Source organism: Antedon mediterranea, chromosome 3, assembly GCF_964355755.1.
Source record: "Antedon mediterranea chromosome 3, ecAntMedi1.1, whole genome shotgun sequence".
Classification (NCBI taxonomy): Eukaryota; Metazoa; Echinodermata; class Crinoidea; order Comatulida; family Antedonidae; genus Antedon; species Antedon mediterranea.
The window spans coordinates 33,248,045-33,261,901 of record NC_092672.1 but is presented as its reverse complement, the minus strand read 5'-3'; the positions used below and the strand labels follow the sequence as shown (position 1 = coordinate 33,261,901).

Sequence of the window (13,857 nt, the reverse complement as noted above, 5' to 3'; positions counted from 1 at the left end):
ACATTAAAAAGAATATTATATTGGTAAAAACAAAAAAATGCTTTTAACATGCAAAAAATATTGTTGCTAGATGCCGAAACCCGGGATTGAACCAGGGACCTTCAGATCTTCAGTCTGACGCTCTCCCAACTGAGCTATTTCGGCAGTTAACAAACATAACGCATGAAATAGGCCTATACATTAAACAGAATATTATATTATCGCACAAAACAAAATATACTTTTGACAAAATATATTGCTGCTAGATTCCGAAACCCGGGATTGAAACAGGGACCTTCAGGTCTTCAGTATGACGCTCTCCCAACTGAGCTATTTCGGCAGTCAACAAATCCAATGCATTCAATAAGCCTATACATAAAAACGAATATTATATCATCGTACAACAAAACTTGTTTAAAAAAAAAAAAAATTGTTGCTAGATGCCGCGCAACCCGGGATTGAACCAGGGACCTTCAGATCTTCAGTCTGACGCTCTCCCGGCTGAGCTATTTCGGCAGTTAGTAAATCCAATGCATTCAATAAGCCTATACATGAAAAAGAATATTATATCATCATACAACAAAACATGTTTTAAACAAAAAATAATTGTTGCTAGATGCCGAAACCCGGGATTGAACCAGGGACCTTCAGATCTTCAGTCTGACGCTCTCCCAACTGAGCTATTTCGGCAGTTAACAAACCCGATGCATGAGATAGGCCTATACATGAAACAGAATATTATATTATCGCACAAAACGAAATATACTTTAGACAAAGTATATTGCTGGTAGATGCCAAATCCCGGGATTGAACCAGGGACCTTCAGATCTTCAATCTGACGCTCTCCCAACTGAGCTACTTCGGCAGTTGACATTTACAATGCATGCGATCGATAGGACTATATACATTAAAAAGAATATTATGTTATTGGTAAAAACAAAAAATGCTTTTAACAAAAAACATTGGTGCTAAATGCCGAAAACCGGGATTGAACCAGAGACCTTCAGATTTACAGTCTAACGCTCTCCCAACTGAGCTATTTCGGCAGCTGACGCAATGCATGTAATTTAATAGGCCTATACATTGAAAACTATATGAATTTCTTGTAGAACAAAATATGCGTTCACATTTGCAATGCATGCGATCGATAGGCCTATATACATTAAAAAGAATATTATATTGGTACAACACAAAAAATGCTTTTAACATGCAAAAAACATTGTTGCTAGATGCCGAAACCCGGGATTGAACCAGGGACCTTCAGATCTTCAGTCTGACGCTCTCCCAACTGAGCTATTTCGGCAGTTAACAAATCCAATGCATTCAATAAGCCTATACATGAAAACGAATATTATATCATCGTACAACAAAACATGTTTTAAACAAAAAATAATCGTTGCTAGATGCCGAAAGCCGGGATTGAACCAGGGACCTTCAGATCTTCACTCTGACGCTCTCCCAACTGAGCTATTTCGGCAGTTAATAAATCCAATGCATTCAATAAGCCTATACATGAAAAAGAATATTATATTATCGCACAAAACGAAATATACTGTAGACAAAATATATTGCTGGTAGATGCCGAAACCCGGGATTGAACCAGGGACCTTCAGTCTGACGCTCTCTCAACTGAGCTATTTCGGCAGTTGAAATTTACAATGCATGCGATCCATAGGCCTATATACATTAAAAAGAATATTATATTAAACAAAACAAAAAAAAATGCTTTTAACATGCAAAAAACGTTGTTGCTAGATGCCGAAACCCGGGATTGAACCAGGGACCTTCAGATCTTCAGCCTAACACTCTCCCAACTGAGCTATTTCGGCAGCTGACGCAATGCATGCAATTAATAGGCCTATACATTGAAACTATATGAATTTCTTGTAGAAGAAAATATGCTTTAAACAGATGCCGAAATCCGGGATTGAACCAGGGACCTTCAGATCTTCAGTCTGACGCTCTCCCAACTGGGCTATTTCGGCAGTTCACAATTACAATGCATGCGATAGGCCTATACATGAAAAAAGAATAGTATATTATCGTACAAAAAGAAATATGCTTTAGACAAAATATATTGCTGCTAGATGTCGAAACCCGGGATTGAACCAGCGACGTTCAGATCTTCAGTCTGACGCTCTACCAACTGAGCTATTTCGGCAGTTAATAAATCCAATTCATTCAATAAGCCTATACATGAAAAAGAATATTATATCATCGTACAACAAAGCATGTTTTAAACAAAAAATAATTGTTGCTAGATCCCGAAACCCGGGATTGAACCAGGGACCTTCAGATCTTCAGTCTGACGCTCTCTCAACTGAGCTATTTCGGCAGTTAACAAATTCAATGCATTCAATAAGCCTATATATGAAAAAGAATATTATATCATCGTACAACAAAACATGTTTTAAACAAAAAATAATTGTTGCTAGATGCCGAAACCCGGGATTGAACCAGGAACCTTCAGATATATGTTTTATATCTTCAGATATAAAGTTTTATTTTCTATAGTTAATAATGAATTGTCAAAATATAATGACTGGTTCATCTCAAATAAACTCCTTATAAACTCCATGAAAACCAATTACATTCCTTTTCATACACAACGTCAATTGTTAGACCTTACTGATTACAATATATTTATTAATGGAGATAACATTAAACAAACGTCAGAGACTATGTTCCTTGGTGTTTTAATCCAGGAAAACTTGAGATGGACCAGTCATCAGAATCATATTGCAAATAAAATTTCTAAAACAATTGGGATTATAAATAATCTTAAGCACACTTTTCCCCGGCGTATCCTTCTTTCATTATATAATTCTTTAATTTTACCTCATCTTTATTATTGTAACATTATTTGGGCTGCTGACTATCCATCACATTTCGATAAACTTAATAAGCTGATTAAGCGTGCTATTAGAAATATTACTTGTACGTCTCGCATTACTCCATCTGAACCTTTATTTTATGAACTTAAGTTACTGAAGTTAGGTGATATACATAAATTGCAAAGTGCCTCTTTTGTCTTTCAATATTTTTCTAACAATCTTCCTTCTCCCATGATGAATTTATTTAACACTGCTGATTTCAACCATGGTCATAATTTAAGAAGTACTGTTCATAAGTTTCAGTTAACTATTCCTTTTGTAAGATTAACTAGTTCTTCTCATTTTATTTATGTTTCTGGCCCTTTAATTTGGAATCAATTAGATACTAGTATTGTTAACTCTTCCTCTCTCCCAACTTTTCGTAAAAAACTTAAAAGTAATTTGTTATCATTGTACTCAAACTAGACCTTCAAACTGTTTTTGTCATGACTTTTTTTTATTTTATTTAATAATTATATACAAATGTATTTTTTTTCTTTTGTTTATGGGTCTTGCGTGACAAGTATTCTCTTCTTGCAAGATCCTCTATTAATGTTTTTTTTTTGTATTTTCTCATTATAAATTATCATTCTTTTTTATTGTATTGTTATACCATTGATAGAAACTAATAAATGTTGAATTATTATCTTCAGTCTGACGCTCTCCCAACTGAGCTATTCCGGCAGTTAACAAATTCAATGCATTCAATAAGCCTATACATGAAAAAGAATATTATATCATCGTACAACAAAACATGTTTTAAACAAAAAATAATTGTTGCTAGATGCCGAAACCCGGGATTGAACCAGGGACCTTCAGATCTTCAGTCTGACGCTCTCCCAACTGAGCTATTTCGGCAGTTAACAAACACGAAGCATGAGATAGGCCTATACATGAAACAGAATATTATATTATCGCACAAAACAAAATATACTTTAGACAAAGTATATTGCTGGTAGATACCGAAACCCGGGATTGAACCAGGGACCTTCAGATCTGACGCTCTCCCAACTGTGCTATTTCGGCAGTTGACATTTACAATGCATGCGATCGATAGGCCTATATACATTAAAAAGAATATTATATTGGTAAAAACAAAAACAAAATGCTTTTAACATGCTAAAAACATTGTTGCTAGATGCCGAAACCCGGGATTGAACCATGGACCTTCAGATCTTCAGTCTGACGCTCTCCCAACTGAGCTATTTCGGCAGCTGACGCAATGCATGCAATTTATAAGCCTATACATTGAAAACTATATGAATTTCTTGTAGAAGAACATATGCTTTAAACAGATGCCGAAACCTGGGACTGAATCAGGGACCTTCAGATCTTCAGTCTGACGCTCTCCCAGCTGAGCTATTTTTCCAGTTCACAATTACAATGCATGCGATAGGCCTATACATGAAAAAGAATAGTATATTATCGTACAAAAAGAAATATGCATTAGACAAAATATATTGCTGCATAGATGCCGAAACCCGGGATTGAACCAGGGACCTTCAGACTTTCAGTCTGAAACTCTCCCAACTGAGCTATTTCGGCAGTTAATAAATTCAATGCATTCAATAAGCCTATACATGAAAAAGAATATTATATCATCGTACAACAAAACATGTTTTAAACAAAAAATAATTGTTGGTAGATGCCGAAACCCGGGATTGAACCAGGGACCTTCATATCTTCAGTCTGACGCTCTCCCAACTGATCTATTTCAGCAGTTAATAAATTCCATGCATTCAATAAGCCTATACATGAAAAAGAATATTATATCATCGTAGAACAAAACATGTTTTAAACAAAAAATAATTGTTGCTAGATGTCGAAACCCGGGATTGAACCTGGGACCTTCAGATCTTCAGTCTGACGCTCTCCCAACTGAGCTATTTTGGCAGTTGTAATTCAATGCATTCAATAAGCCTATACATGAAAAAGAATATTATATTATCGCATAAAACGAAATATACTTTAGACAAAATATTATATTGCTGCTAGATGCCGAAACCCGGGATTGAACCAGGGACCTTCAGATCTTCAGTCTGACGCTCTCCCAACTGAGCTATTTCGGCAGTTAACAAACACGATGCATGAGATAGGCCTATACATGAAACAGAATATTATATTATCGCACAATACGAAATATACTTTAGACAAAATATATTGCTGGTAGATGCCGAAACCCGGGATTGAACCAGGGACCTTCAGATCTTCAGTCTGACGCTCTCCCAACTGAGCTATTTCGGCAGTTGCCATTTACAATGCATGCGATCGATTGGCCTATATACATTAAAAAGAATATTATATTGTCATAAAACAAAATATGCTGTTTACAAAAAACTTTGTTGCTAGATGCCGAAACCCGGGATTGAACCAGGGACCTTCAGATCTTCAGTCTGACGCTCTCCCAACTGAGCTATTTCAGCAGTTAACAAATTCAATGCATTCAATAAGCCTATATGAAAAAGAATATTATATCATCGTACAACAAAACATGTTTTAAACAAAAATTAATTGTTGCTAGTTGCCGAAACCCGGGATTGAACCAGGGACCTTCAGATCTTCAGTCTGACGCTCTCCCAACTGAGCTATTTCGGCAGTTAACAAACACGATGCATGAGATAGGCCTATACATGAAACAGAATATTATATTATCGCACAATACGAAATATACTTTAGACAAAATATATTTATTTTTTTTTTTTTGTATATTTCTCTTGGATGCACCTTCCATTTGTTCGAGTGCCACTGTTGTAAAAGTGTAATTTCCAAATAAATTATTATTATTATTATTATTATTGCTGGTAGATGCCGAAACCCGGGATTGAACCAGGGACCTTCAGATCTTCAGTCTGACGCTCTTCCAACTGAGCTATTTCGGCAGTTGCCATTTAGAATGCATGCGATCGATTGGCCTATATACATTAAAAAGAATATTATATTGTCATAAAACAAAATATGCTGTTAACAAAAAACTTTGTTGCTAGGTGCCGAAACCCGGGATTGAACCAGGGACCTTCAGATCTTCAGTCTGACGCTCTCCCAACTGAGCTATTTCGGCAGTTGACATTTACAATGCATGCGATAGCCCTGTACATTAAAGAGAGTATTATATTGTCATAAAACAAAATATGCTTTTAACAAAAAAACATTGTTGCTAGATGCTGAAACCCGGGATTGACCCCCAGGGACCTTCAGATCTTCAGTCTGAGGCTCTCCCAACTAAGCTATTTCAAAAGTACAGCTAGTGACTATGATTTTATATTTTCCTTTGCGTTGTGTTTGTTTAATTTGTTGATTTGTATTATATTTTGTAAAATGTATCTTTTGCCTGAATAAATAATCTATATATAAATTTACGTAAGGGCAAAATTCGGTAAATCGCACCTTACTTCTAGAATTTTTACTCGATGGTATATAAAGTTGGTTCGTACTTTCGGTACTGATTTTAACCACCTGATGTAACCCTGTTTGCTAATTGAATTAAGTTAGATAATTAGTTATTTATACGAATTTAGGTTCAACGATTTGCCCCAAATAGGGGTGTTTTCCGATCGTGGTATACACTGTCTAATGGATGTCCATCTTGAAAAATACCCGCCACAAAAATGCGAGGAGGCTTCGTATTTTCCTATCTCCTCCTACGATAACTGTTTTTAATAGCTGAAAACCGGTTTAACAGCAAGAGTACAGCATCATAATGTTGAAGACAGGCCGATTTTCTTAAAAAAATACTATTTTGATAGATTTAATATACGTTTATACAAATATATTGATTTGCGATGAATGGAACATCCCAATCTCTCAGTCTGCCAGAGTTTGGTTTAACACAAGTAGGTAAATTTAAGAGCCCTTGGTTTAACACATACGGTAGGTAAATATATGGGCCCTTTGAGAATAAACTTGCAATACTTTGACAATACTGTAAATACCCATTAACTATTGTTGGTGCTCATTTGAATCGAACATTTCTTACTGTGAATGTTCGTACTGTTAGATTTAATATAAAAATATATACAAATAAACTTTATTACTGAGATTGTGGATAGGCTCCACTGTTAGATATATAATATACACATTATTATATACAAATAAACTTTATACTGACAGTTCCTTCTCAACGTTTGTATTAATTAATAATTACCAAAAATATAACGTCGTAGTGGTGTATCGTGACATGTACTTTAATATTTCAATCGATTATGACAGTGGGAGTTTTAACAAAGTATTATTTATTAAATCGCAAATGTTTTACTGTATTTATAGGCCTATAATAAAACATGAAAAAATATTTCGTTACTGAGTGGATAAAGAATATATTTAAAAATTGTTCCTCTTTGTACCTATCCGCTTTCCCATCCCTCAACCCTAATACAAAACACAAACTGTGTTTCTTTAAATGAGTCCAAATCAAAAATTTGGACTCATTTTGATAAGTTTCTCCTTCGGAAGTAATTCCCAGGGTGCTAATTTTAGTTGACTACATAAATTATCGTGTCTATTTATTCGTTTCTGTAAACAACAATGCATTATAGTCCTGAAATTACTGTGTATTCGAGAACCATCTGTGGGCACGACCTACGCGAGCGAAGCGAGCGTACCATCTAGTATAGTTAATTTACAATATTTTATGCATCCCGTAAGTGAACTTGCAAATTAGTTTAAACAAGGTCGGAACATATAATTAACAATTGGGTTTTTACAATTTGCACTTCTATTGTGCAATTATTAATATTTACATTACATTTACGTTTGATGACGCAGAGTCTAAAAATAAAAATAACATGCACCACAACAATTGTCAAGATTTACCCCCTCTATAATTTTATTTAATAAAACTGTATAAATTAAAATTATATTCAGTAATAATGTATTATTAACAATAAATATGTGTTCAATTTAAAATTATCAATTTGGTTATTGTTCTCGGTTATATTTATAATAGATACCATTACGCAACAATATTTTCTCAATCGCTAATATTGTTTTAAAAGATGTGCATAATTTAGGTTATTCTATTATATTTCAAGGTAATCTTTTTTTAATTAATTTTACTCAAACTTATAAAACTGCTTATATGTAAAAATAATAGTCATAAAAATGCAATAATTAATAAAAGTGTATATCTATTTGTTTGGTTAATAATATTTTTTTATAGGGTTTTGATTTAATACATTATAATGTAATTATTATGCAGTTTTAATAATGGAACCTTCTGTTTAATAATGACAGTCAGGTGACGAATTCTGCATCATGTTGTTCGCTCGCGAGTGTCGAGTCACACACAAGTAACATTTTCACATTGAACGGTCGTGTAGCCATTTTGGCTGTCTTAAATATTTTGTCTGTTTTTGGAATTCATTTATACTATTTATTAGAAGTTGGACATACGATAATTGCGAGCGAGTACTTAAAAGGATGGCTAGTGCAAGAGCACTACTGGTTGTGGCAGTATATTTATGTGTAAACTGCATCAATTGTGACATAGAAACTACGACAGCAGGTATGTTGATGCTAGGCTAGGCTTTAGCCTCTTGTTTTTATTGTCGTCGCACCTAAGATACGTGCCGGATGTGAGGCCTACCAACGGGTAGCAGATCAGTCTGGTATATTATGCTGTAGTATTGTTTAGAATAAATCTATTAGGCCAATTCCTACTAGGCTAGGCCTAGTTGTTGTTAGCTAAAATTCTTTTATAATGATGAAGAATTGTGTGAGTGATGAATACATTATTATTATTATTATTATTAAATGAATCGTTCATATTCAATGAAATCATAAAATGAATATTATTATTAATGAATTGAATGGGAATGAATGGGTCGGGCTGGATGGAATTGTGTTCGACTGTTCTTTAGTTCAGACTAAAAAGTAGTGCTAGTAGGCCTAGTATAGTTACAATGTGAACTACCATCTCAAGACATATATTGTCTTTGTATTGTGATTTTTACCATTTTATTAGCAATGCATGTTTTTAACCTTTTATTTCTAAAAACAGAACCATAACATAATGTAAAACAGGTGATACTGTACATACATCTTTACCTTATATGGTTGTCTAAATATGTTTTAAATTAAATAAATACATCTAATCTAAACGTGAATGGACCTCACTTCTATGTTTTTATTTATTTTTTAAAACTACTATAGGCATGTGCCGAATTGGATGTTTTTTTATAAGGATTGATCAACATCACAAATAATTTTTAATGTTATAAAGAAATATTGATTACGTTTCTGAGTGACAAATGTACTGTCTGTAGATTAATATTAATTTCTGAGAAATGTACAGCGTTGACATTGTTTCCAACCAGAGTTCATTTTTAAGTATTATCACGTGTGAAAGTACTGTGAATCTTCTTCTCATCGTATTTTGTTACATACAGTAAGAGGATAAACAGGTAGAGACAATACTTAACCTACAGTAGGCTGGTTGACTTGGAGCCCCTACTGTAGGTCCTTCAAAGTGGTTTTGGGACATACTATACCTTTAGGGATGATTACAAAAACATTTCGCAATATGGTAAAGTATGGGAGGACAGGTACTTTTGCCCAAACTTTTAATTTTTAAAACCTGTACAGTATGCAATGCTGTAAAGTAGCTGAAGTGATTGTTTCATATTATTTTGTAAATATATTAATCTAAAAAAAAGACAATACAGTGTACATACTGTACACAACTAAAAGTTTGTCTGCCATCTGTACAGTAGGTAGCCACTATCTATTTTATGTTTCAGTATTTATTACCACTGATTCTACATTTTACAGTTATTACATCAAATAATATCAATGCTAAGTATATGGTTTATAGAGTAGGCTGTTTAATTATTTTATTGCATGTTATAAATGATAACAGATAGGCTAATTAGGTTACGCAGGTAAATGTTAATTGTGTTAAGGGCAGGGCTAGGTATTTGTACAGTATCATCTTTTTAAGTTTACTACAGTATATAGCCTATTAAAGCAAGTGTGAAATTACTACACAATAGATTATCTACCACACTTTACTGGTATAGAATAAAGACCATGACATTGGATGGCTTTCCTAATCTTCCTGACAAAACCAGTAATTTGTCAACTAATCACCCAGTTATCTCAACCATTGTCTGATACAGCAAGGATGAAATATTGCCTGTCTGTCATCAAGTACCTAAGTAGATACCAGTACTAATTAAGTACTGTAATACTGTATATACCAATGATAGGGCCTACAGTATAGTGTAATGGAGTGGGCCTATGCTATACCATAAATCCATTTTTGTATTGTAGGCCTAACCTACATTATACAGTAGTTTACTATGTACTGTACATTCAATAGCCACATCTTTTGTGTTACAGTATATTATGTATAACACTACAGTATAGCACACTGTACTGTAGAGTACTGTAGAGTATAAATGAGCACAATGTATAGTACCTGTACAATACAGTACTTTATGTATATACTATTCTGATTAATAATGTTAATTAATAGGAAAATTTTTAACATGAATTGAATATAGTTAGCAAATGAATATTTTATTCAAATTGAAATACCGTTTATTGACTTTTTAAACTACAGTACAGTACGCTATCCTATAATTACGTTCTTAAATTATTAAGTATTTTATAAGAACATTATGTTTTAATATGGTGGAAATTCACATCTTCCTGTGGTTTTACACTGCATGTGTTTGGTGATGCTTGACTAGTTCTGACATAATGTTCTTAATTTATGCATGGAGAAGAAGTTGACAAGACTGACCGAGTACATGTAAATGCATTTTTAACAGCCTTAATAATAATATCGTTATGCTGTACATGTACTGTGTTAAATTTTGTACTGTAGTTATTTTGTCTTAAATTCTGCTTTGAAAAGGGATTTCATAAAAGAGTTAATTTGTACTGTCTGTATTAAAAAAAATAATAGTACTGTATAATATGAATTATCCATTATTTATATCATCAATATACTGTAGTACATTACTCTAGTCTCATCGTTGCAGTATTACTGTATGTGTAAGGTGACTTTTTGATGTTAAACAAAAATTAATGTTGTCATAATGATGTCATACTGGGAGACTAATGTTGCTAAATTAAAAAGGTAATTTGATATTAAACCGGATGTGGCTTAACACAATAGTCATGAAAAGGAAGTCGTCTGAATAGAACAATCATTTTTTTAAATTTACTGGACCACGTTTTAATGTCTTTTTACATTGTATTTTGTAGTGTAAAATCCTGTTAACTTTTCCATTGATAATGATAACCAGTGTACAATTAATAGTATGTAAAAAGTTTAACTGTACTTTTTGACAGTGAATTTCCCCGAAGTCTGGTTGTATCCTGTTATTATTTAAGTAATGTAAATAAATTTGGTAACCTTTTTCTGTATAGAAATTAGATTTCTATGATACCGTAATTGTTCCAAAAATAGACGATGAATGTTAAAAAATGAAATAATTCAGTAACCAATCAACTATTGTAAATTTATACAGTACAGTATATAATTTTTCTGTCTATTTCGTGCCTGCTTACCTGGATAAACCGACAATATAGCCTCTCTCTCCGAAGAGAGGATACAATTTACGAAAAAGAAAAATCCGTATATATATATATAATAGCACCTCTATTTTTCTTATTAAAAGATGAGCAAAATTTAAAAAAAAGAAGGGTTGCTTTGTGATGATTAACAATAAATTGAAACGGAGTATAGTAGAACCGAGAAAAGACGAAAAACACTGGATAATATTTGACAACAAAAAGGAAGACAAAAATAAGTTGTTATTATAATTATGATTAGTCATACACTTACAGTAGAACCTAAATTAATACAGTTAAATAAGCCATGTTATTCTGTATTGATTCTGATAGAATTTGTTGATCTTGGCAGAGAAACTGTTATTGAACAAAATGAATAAGGCTTGTTTATTGACCTCGCTTTGACCCAGTGTCAATATTTAACAGGTTTAAAAAACACTGCCTGTTCTTTAGAAAACTACAAACAATAGAAACTAGTAACAATCGATTATTTTTTTTGTGGATTTCGACATAAGTTAGAGGGTATTTCCCAATGGACTTTTCTGAAATGATTCAACTTTTAACTGGTTTGATCAGTTAATATTTATCAAGTATAATTTTAACTGGAAAAACAGAATAAATATACTTTACTTGATTTGACTGATAACTATAACCGAAATAACAAACTTAACATTAACTTTCTTCCTTAAGAAGTTCATATATTAATGACTACACCTTACTGTACCATGTCTATAAAAACAATCATATGGTGGTAGTGTGTTGGGATGTTCCCACTAGTAGAGTTCATGGAATGTACCATTGTCTGATAAAAATTGTTTTATATTTTATTCCAGTTGTATTTACAGTACTCATAGAGAAATAAGCAATGTTGGTTTATCCAGGTACAGCAGCACTTATAATGTAGACTATCCATATTTAAATGTCAGATAAATACCTGGTAAAAATGTCAGATAAAACTATATTGGCAGTGGTACAGTAGTTCACTTTAAACACTGTGGTCAATTGCAATAAATCACATGATAATAGGTAGTGTGTTCACAAAACAAGATAACAATGTGGCTGTTTGTTTGGTAAACATGGCCCAATAGAGCACCTTACTGATAATTAAGGTGCTTAATGTTGCATGTTCACTATTTTCACTACCTACTGTGCTGTGTACTTGATGACAGAATGCTATGTTAAACATTTTTGTCTTCTCCGCTATAGTTTACAGTAGTACATTAATGTTGTACCAAGAACATGACTATTTATTTGATTTCATGTCTGACAATTTGATGCGTTTCCTTGTAAAAATGATTGCCTATGTACAGTCACGAGAGCTACAGTGGTGAACTTATCGAAAAACATCTTCAGTAGCGTAGGCGGATCCAAGTATTATTATTAGTTTGCAAAAGATACTACAGTAGAAATGTTAAGACCCTACTGTACAGTATGTGCTGCACTGTGCCCATGTTATAGATGTATTTACAGTAAATGTTTCTAAATACAGGTTATAATACTAATAGTAAATGATGAAATTAGAATCAAAATTGATGTTGCTGCATAATGGCAAATACAGTGTTGTAATATGCCCCAAGAGTAGAGTGGTTGCCTTACCTGTTTAAAGGGCTTACCAAAATCCATGGACCCACCCTTTTACAGATCGATGACTGTAACAATAGTGACACATGGAATATATTATTACAAGCATTCATAGCTAAACAAAGCCATCAAAACACAGACTACAGTAGATGACCATTAAACAACTCATAACCACAATGGTGTTAAAATAACACTTGCACTTGCAGGATATCTTCAAGATGGTTAATCCTGAATTCATAGAATTTATGAGATTACCAACCATACTCTCCTTCAAAACATACACAGAAATCCATATAAAGATACAATTTGGTTTTTTTCTGTGTTTGTAGACATACAGTGTAAGCTACAGCTATGTTCCTTTTGTCAACTGGTACTTTTTATCTGACTATAGTTTTTTGGTTTTTTTTGACAAATAAAGAATGTATGTTATTCACTGTACTTACAGTATATAATTCGTAAGGATGATAATACAGTACTGCTATAAAAGTAAATGGATAAAAAGAACATACTTTTAGGTTACTTCATCTTTAATCTAGCCAGTATTTTTTGTTCCTCCTTTAGTAGACACACTGTATTCAAGCATTAGGAAACTGTAGCATGCGTAGCATAGTACTACTGTACGGCTGAAAAAAAATTTGTATTGGGAAACTGGGACTTGTCATGCGCAAACCCCATTGAGGCACTTTCTGGGAGAAGAGAGTACAGTACAGTGTGAGGCTATGCAGAGAGTACTGTAATCTGTACAGTAAACCTGTTCATTAAACAATGTTTTCGTTTTTCTTATAATAATAAATATAGAAAAAATATCATTATCATTATCAATAAAAAAGCATCATTAATACTCATGACTCGTTCTACTTCCAAAGCCCAAAATAATAATTATATATTAAATGAAGAAAGAACAATA

At 33.1% G+C, this 13,857-nt stretch overlaps 1 protein-coding gene and 22 non-coding genes across 24 annotated transcripts in view; 1 reads left to right on the top strand and 22 right to left on the bottom strand.

Moving 5' to 3' along the window:
* Window positions 1–71: 71 nt before the first annotated feature.
* Trnaf-gaa (transfer RNA phenylalanine (anticodon GAA)) lies at window positions 72–144 on the bottom strand. Its single transcript has one exon. It is a non-coding gene; the product is annotated as a tRNA-Phe (tRNA).
* A 276-nt stretch (window positions 145–420) lies between these two features.
* Window positions 421–495, bottom strand: Trnaf-gaa (transfer RNA phenylalanine (anticodon GAA)). Its single transcript has one exon. It is a non-coding gene; the product is annotated as a tRNA-Phe (tRNA).
* Window positions 496–596: 101 nt separating this feature from the next.
* On the bottom strand, window positions 597–669 carry Trnaf-gaa (transfer RNA phenylalanine (anticodon GAA)). Its single transcript has one exon. It is a non-coding gene; the product is annotated as a tRNA-Phe (tRNA).
* Window positions 670–771: 102 nt separating this feature from the next.
* Window positions 772–844, bottom strand: Trnaf-gaa (transfer RNA phenylalanine (anticodon GAA)). The gene has a single exon. It is a non-coding gene; the product is annotated as a tRNA-Phe (tRNA).
* Window positions 845–952: 108 nt separating this feature from the next.
* Trnay-gua (transfer RNA tyrosine (anticodon GUA)) lies at window positions 953–1,025 on the bottom strand. The gene has a single exon. It is a non-coding gene; the product is annotated as a tRNA-Tyr (tRNA).
* A 184-nt stretch (window positions 1,026–1,209) lies between these two features.
* On the bottom strand, window positions 1,210–1,282 carry Trnaf-gaa (transfer RNA phenylalanine (anticodon GAA)). The gene has a single exon. It is a non-coding gene; the product is annotated as a tRNA-Phe (tRNA).
* A 101-nt stretch (window positions 1,283–1,383) lies between these two features.
* Trnaf-gaa (transfer RNA phenylalanine (anticodon GAA)) lies at window positions 1,384–1,456 on the bottom strand. The gene has a single exon. It is a non-coding gene; the product is annotated as a tRNA-Phe (tRNA).
* Window positions 1,457–1,735: 279 nt separating this feature from the next.
* Trnaf-gaa (transfer RNA phenylalanine (anticodon GAA)) lies at window positions 1,736–1,808 on the bottom strand. The gene has a single exon. It is a non-coding gene; the product is annotated as a tRNA-Phe (tRNA).
* Window positions 1,809–1,891: 83 nt separating this feature from the next.
* Trnaf-gaa (transfer RNA phenylalanine (anticodon GAA)) lies at window positions 1,892–1,964 on the bottom strand. Its single transcript has one exon. It is a non-coding gene; the product is annotated as a tRNA-Phe (tRNA).
* A 103-nt stretch (window positions 1,965–2,067) lies between these two features.
* Trnaf-gaa (transfer RNA phenylalanine (anticodon GAA)) lies at window positions 2,068–2,140 on the bottom strand. Its single transcript has one exon. It is a non-coding gene; the product is annotated as a tRNA-Phe (tRNA).
* Window positions 2,141–2,241: 101 nt separating this feature from the next.
* On the bottom strand, window positions 2,242–2,314 carry Trnaf-gaa (transfer RNA phenylalanine (anticodon GAA)). The gene has a single exon. It is a non-coding gene; the product is annotated as a tRNA-Phe (tRNA).
* A 1,323-nt stretch (window positions 2,315–3,637) lies between these two features.
* Trnaf-gaa (transfer RNA phenylalanine (anticodon GAA)) lies at window positions 3,638–3,710 on the bottom strand. Its single transcript has one exon. It is a non-coding gene; the product is annotated as a tRNA-Phe (tRNA).
* A 281-nt stretch (window positions 3,711–3,991) lies between these two features.
* Window positions 3,992–4,064, bottom strand: Trnaf-gaa (transfer RNA phenylalanine (anticodon GAA)). The gene has a single exon. It is a non-coding gene; the product is annotated as a tRNA-Phe (tRNA).
* A 260-nt stretch (window positions 4,065–4,324) lies between these two features.
* Trnaf-gaa (transfer RNA phenylalanine (anticodon GAA)) lies at window positions 4,325–4,397 on the bottom strand. The gene has a single exon. It is a non-coding gene; the product is annotated as a tRNA-Phe (tRNA).
* Window positions 4,398–4,498: 101 nt separating this feature from the next.
* On the bottom strand, window positions 4,499–4,571 carry Trnaf-gaa (transfer RNA phenylalanine (anticodon GAA)). The gene has a single exon. It is a non-coding gene; the product is annotated as a tRNA-Phe (tRNA).
* Window positions 4,572–4,672: 101 nt separating this feature from the next.
* On the bottom strand, window positions 4,673–4,745 carry Trnaf-gaa (transfer RNA phenylalanine (anticodon GAA)). Its single transcript has one exon. It is a non-coding gene; the product is annotated as a tRNA-Phe (tRNA).
* A 103-nt stretch (window positions 4,746–4,848) lies between these two features.
* On the bottom strand, window positions 4,849–4,921 carry Trnaf-gaa (transfer RNA phenylalanine (anticodon GAA)). The gene has a single exon. It is a non-coding gene; the product is annotated as a tRNA-Phe (tRNA).
* A 102-nt stretch (window positions 4,922–5,023) lies between these two features.
* Window positions 5,024–5,096, bottom strand: Trnaf-gaa (transfer RNA phenylalanine (anticodon GAA)). Its single transcript has one exon. It is a non-coding gene; the product is annotated as a tRNA-Phe (tRNA).
* A 106-nt stretch (window positions 5,097–5,202) lies between these two features.
* Trnaf-gaa (transfer RNA phenylalanine (anticodon GAA)) lies at window positions 5,203–5,275 on the bottom strand. Its single transcript has one exon. It is a non-coding gene; the product is annotated as a tRNA-Phe (tRNA).
* Window positions 5,276–5,374: 99 nt separating this feature from the next.
* Window positions 5,375–5,447, bottom strand: Trnaf-gaa (transfer RNA phenylalanine (anticodon GAA)). The gene has a single exon. It is a non-coding gene; the product is annotated as a tRNA-Phe (tRNA).
* A 211-nt stretch (window positions 5,448–5,658) lies between these two features.
* Window positions 5,659–5,731, bottom strand: Trnaf-gaa (transfer RNA phenylalanine (anticodon GAA)). The gene has a single exon. It is a non-coding gene; the product is annotated as a tRNA-Phe (tRNA).
* A 106-nt stretch (window positions 5,732–5,837) lies between these two features.
* Trnaf-gaa (transfer RNA phenylalanine (anticodon GAA)) lies at window positions 5,838–5,910 on the bottom strand. The gene has a single exon. It is a non-coding gene; the product is annotated as a tRNA-Phe (tRNA).
* A 2,214-nt stretch (window positions 5,911–8,124) lies between these two features.
* The window catches only part of LOC140045276 (calsyntenin-1-like), a 54,242-nt gene continuing 48,509 nt past the window's right edge, over window positions 8,125–13,857 (top strand). For both annotated transcript variants that reach the window (XM_072090122.1, XM_072090121.1), the window contains exon 1: window positions 8,125–8,352. In XM_072090122.1, coding sequence (XP_071946223.1) covers window positions 8,268–8,352 — 85 coding nt within the window. In that variant the 5' untranslated portion in view covers window positions 8,125–8,267. The remainder of the gene's footprint in view (window positions 8,353–13,857) is intronic.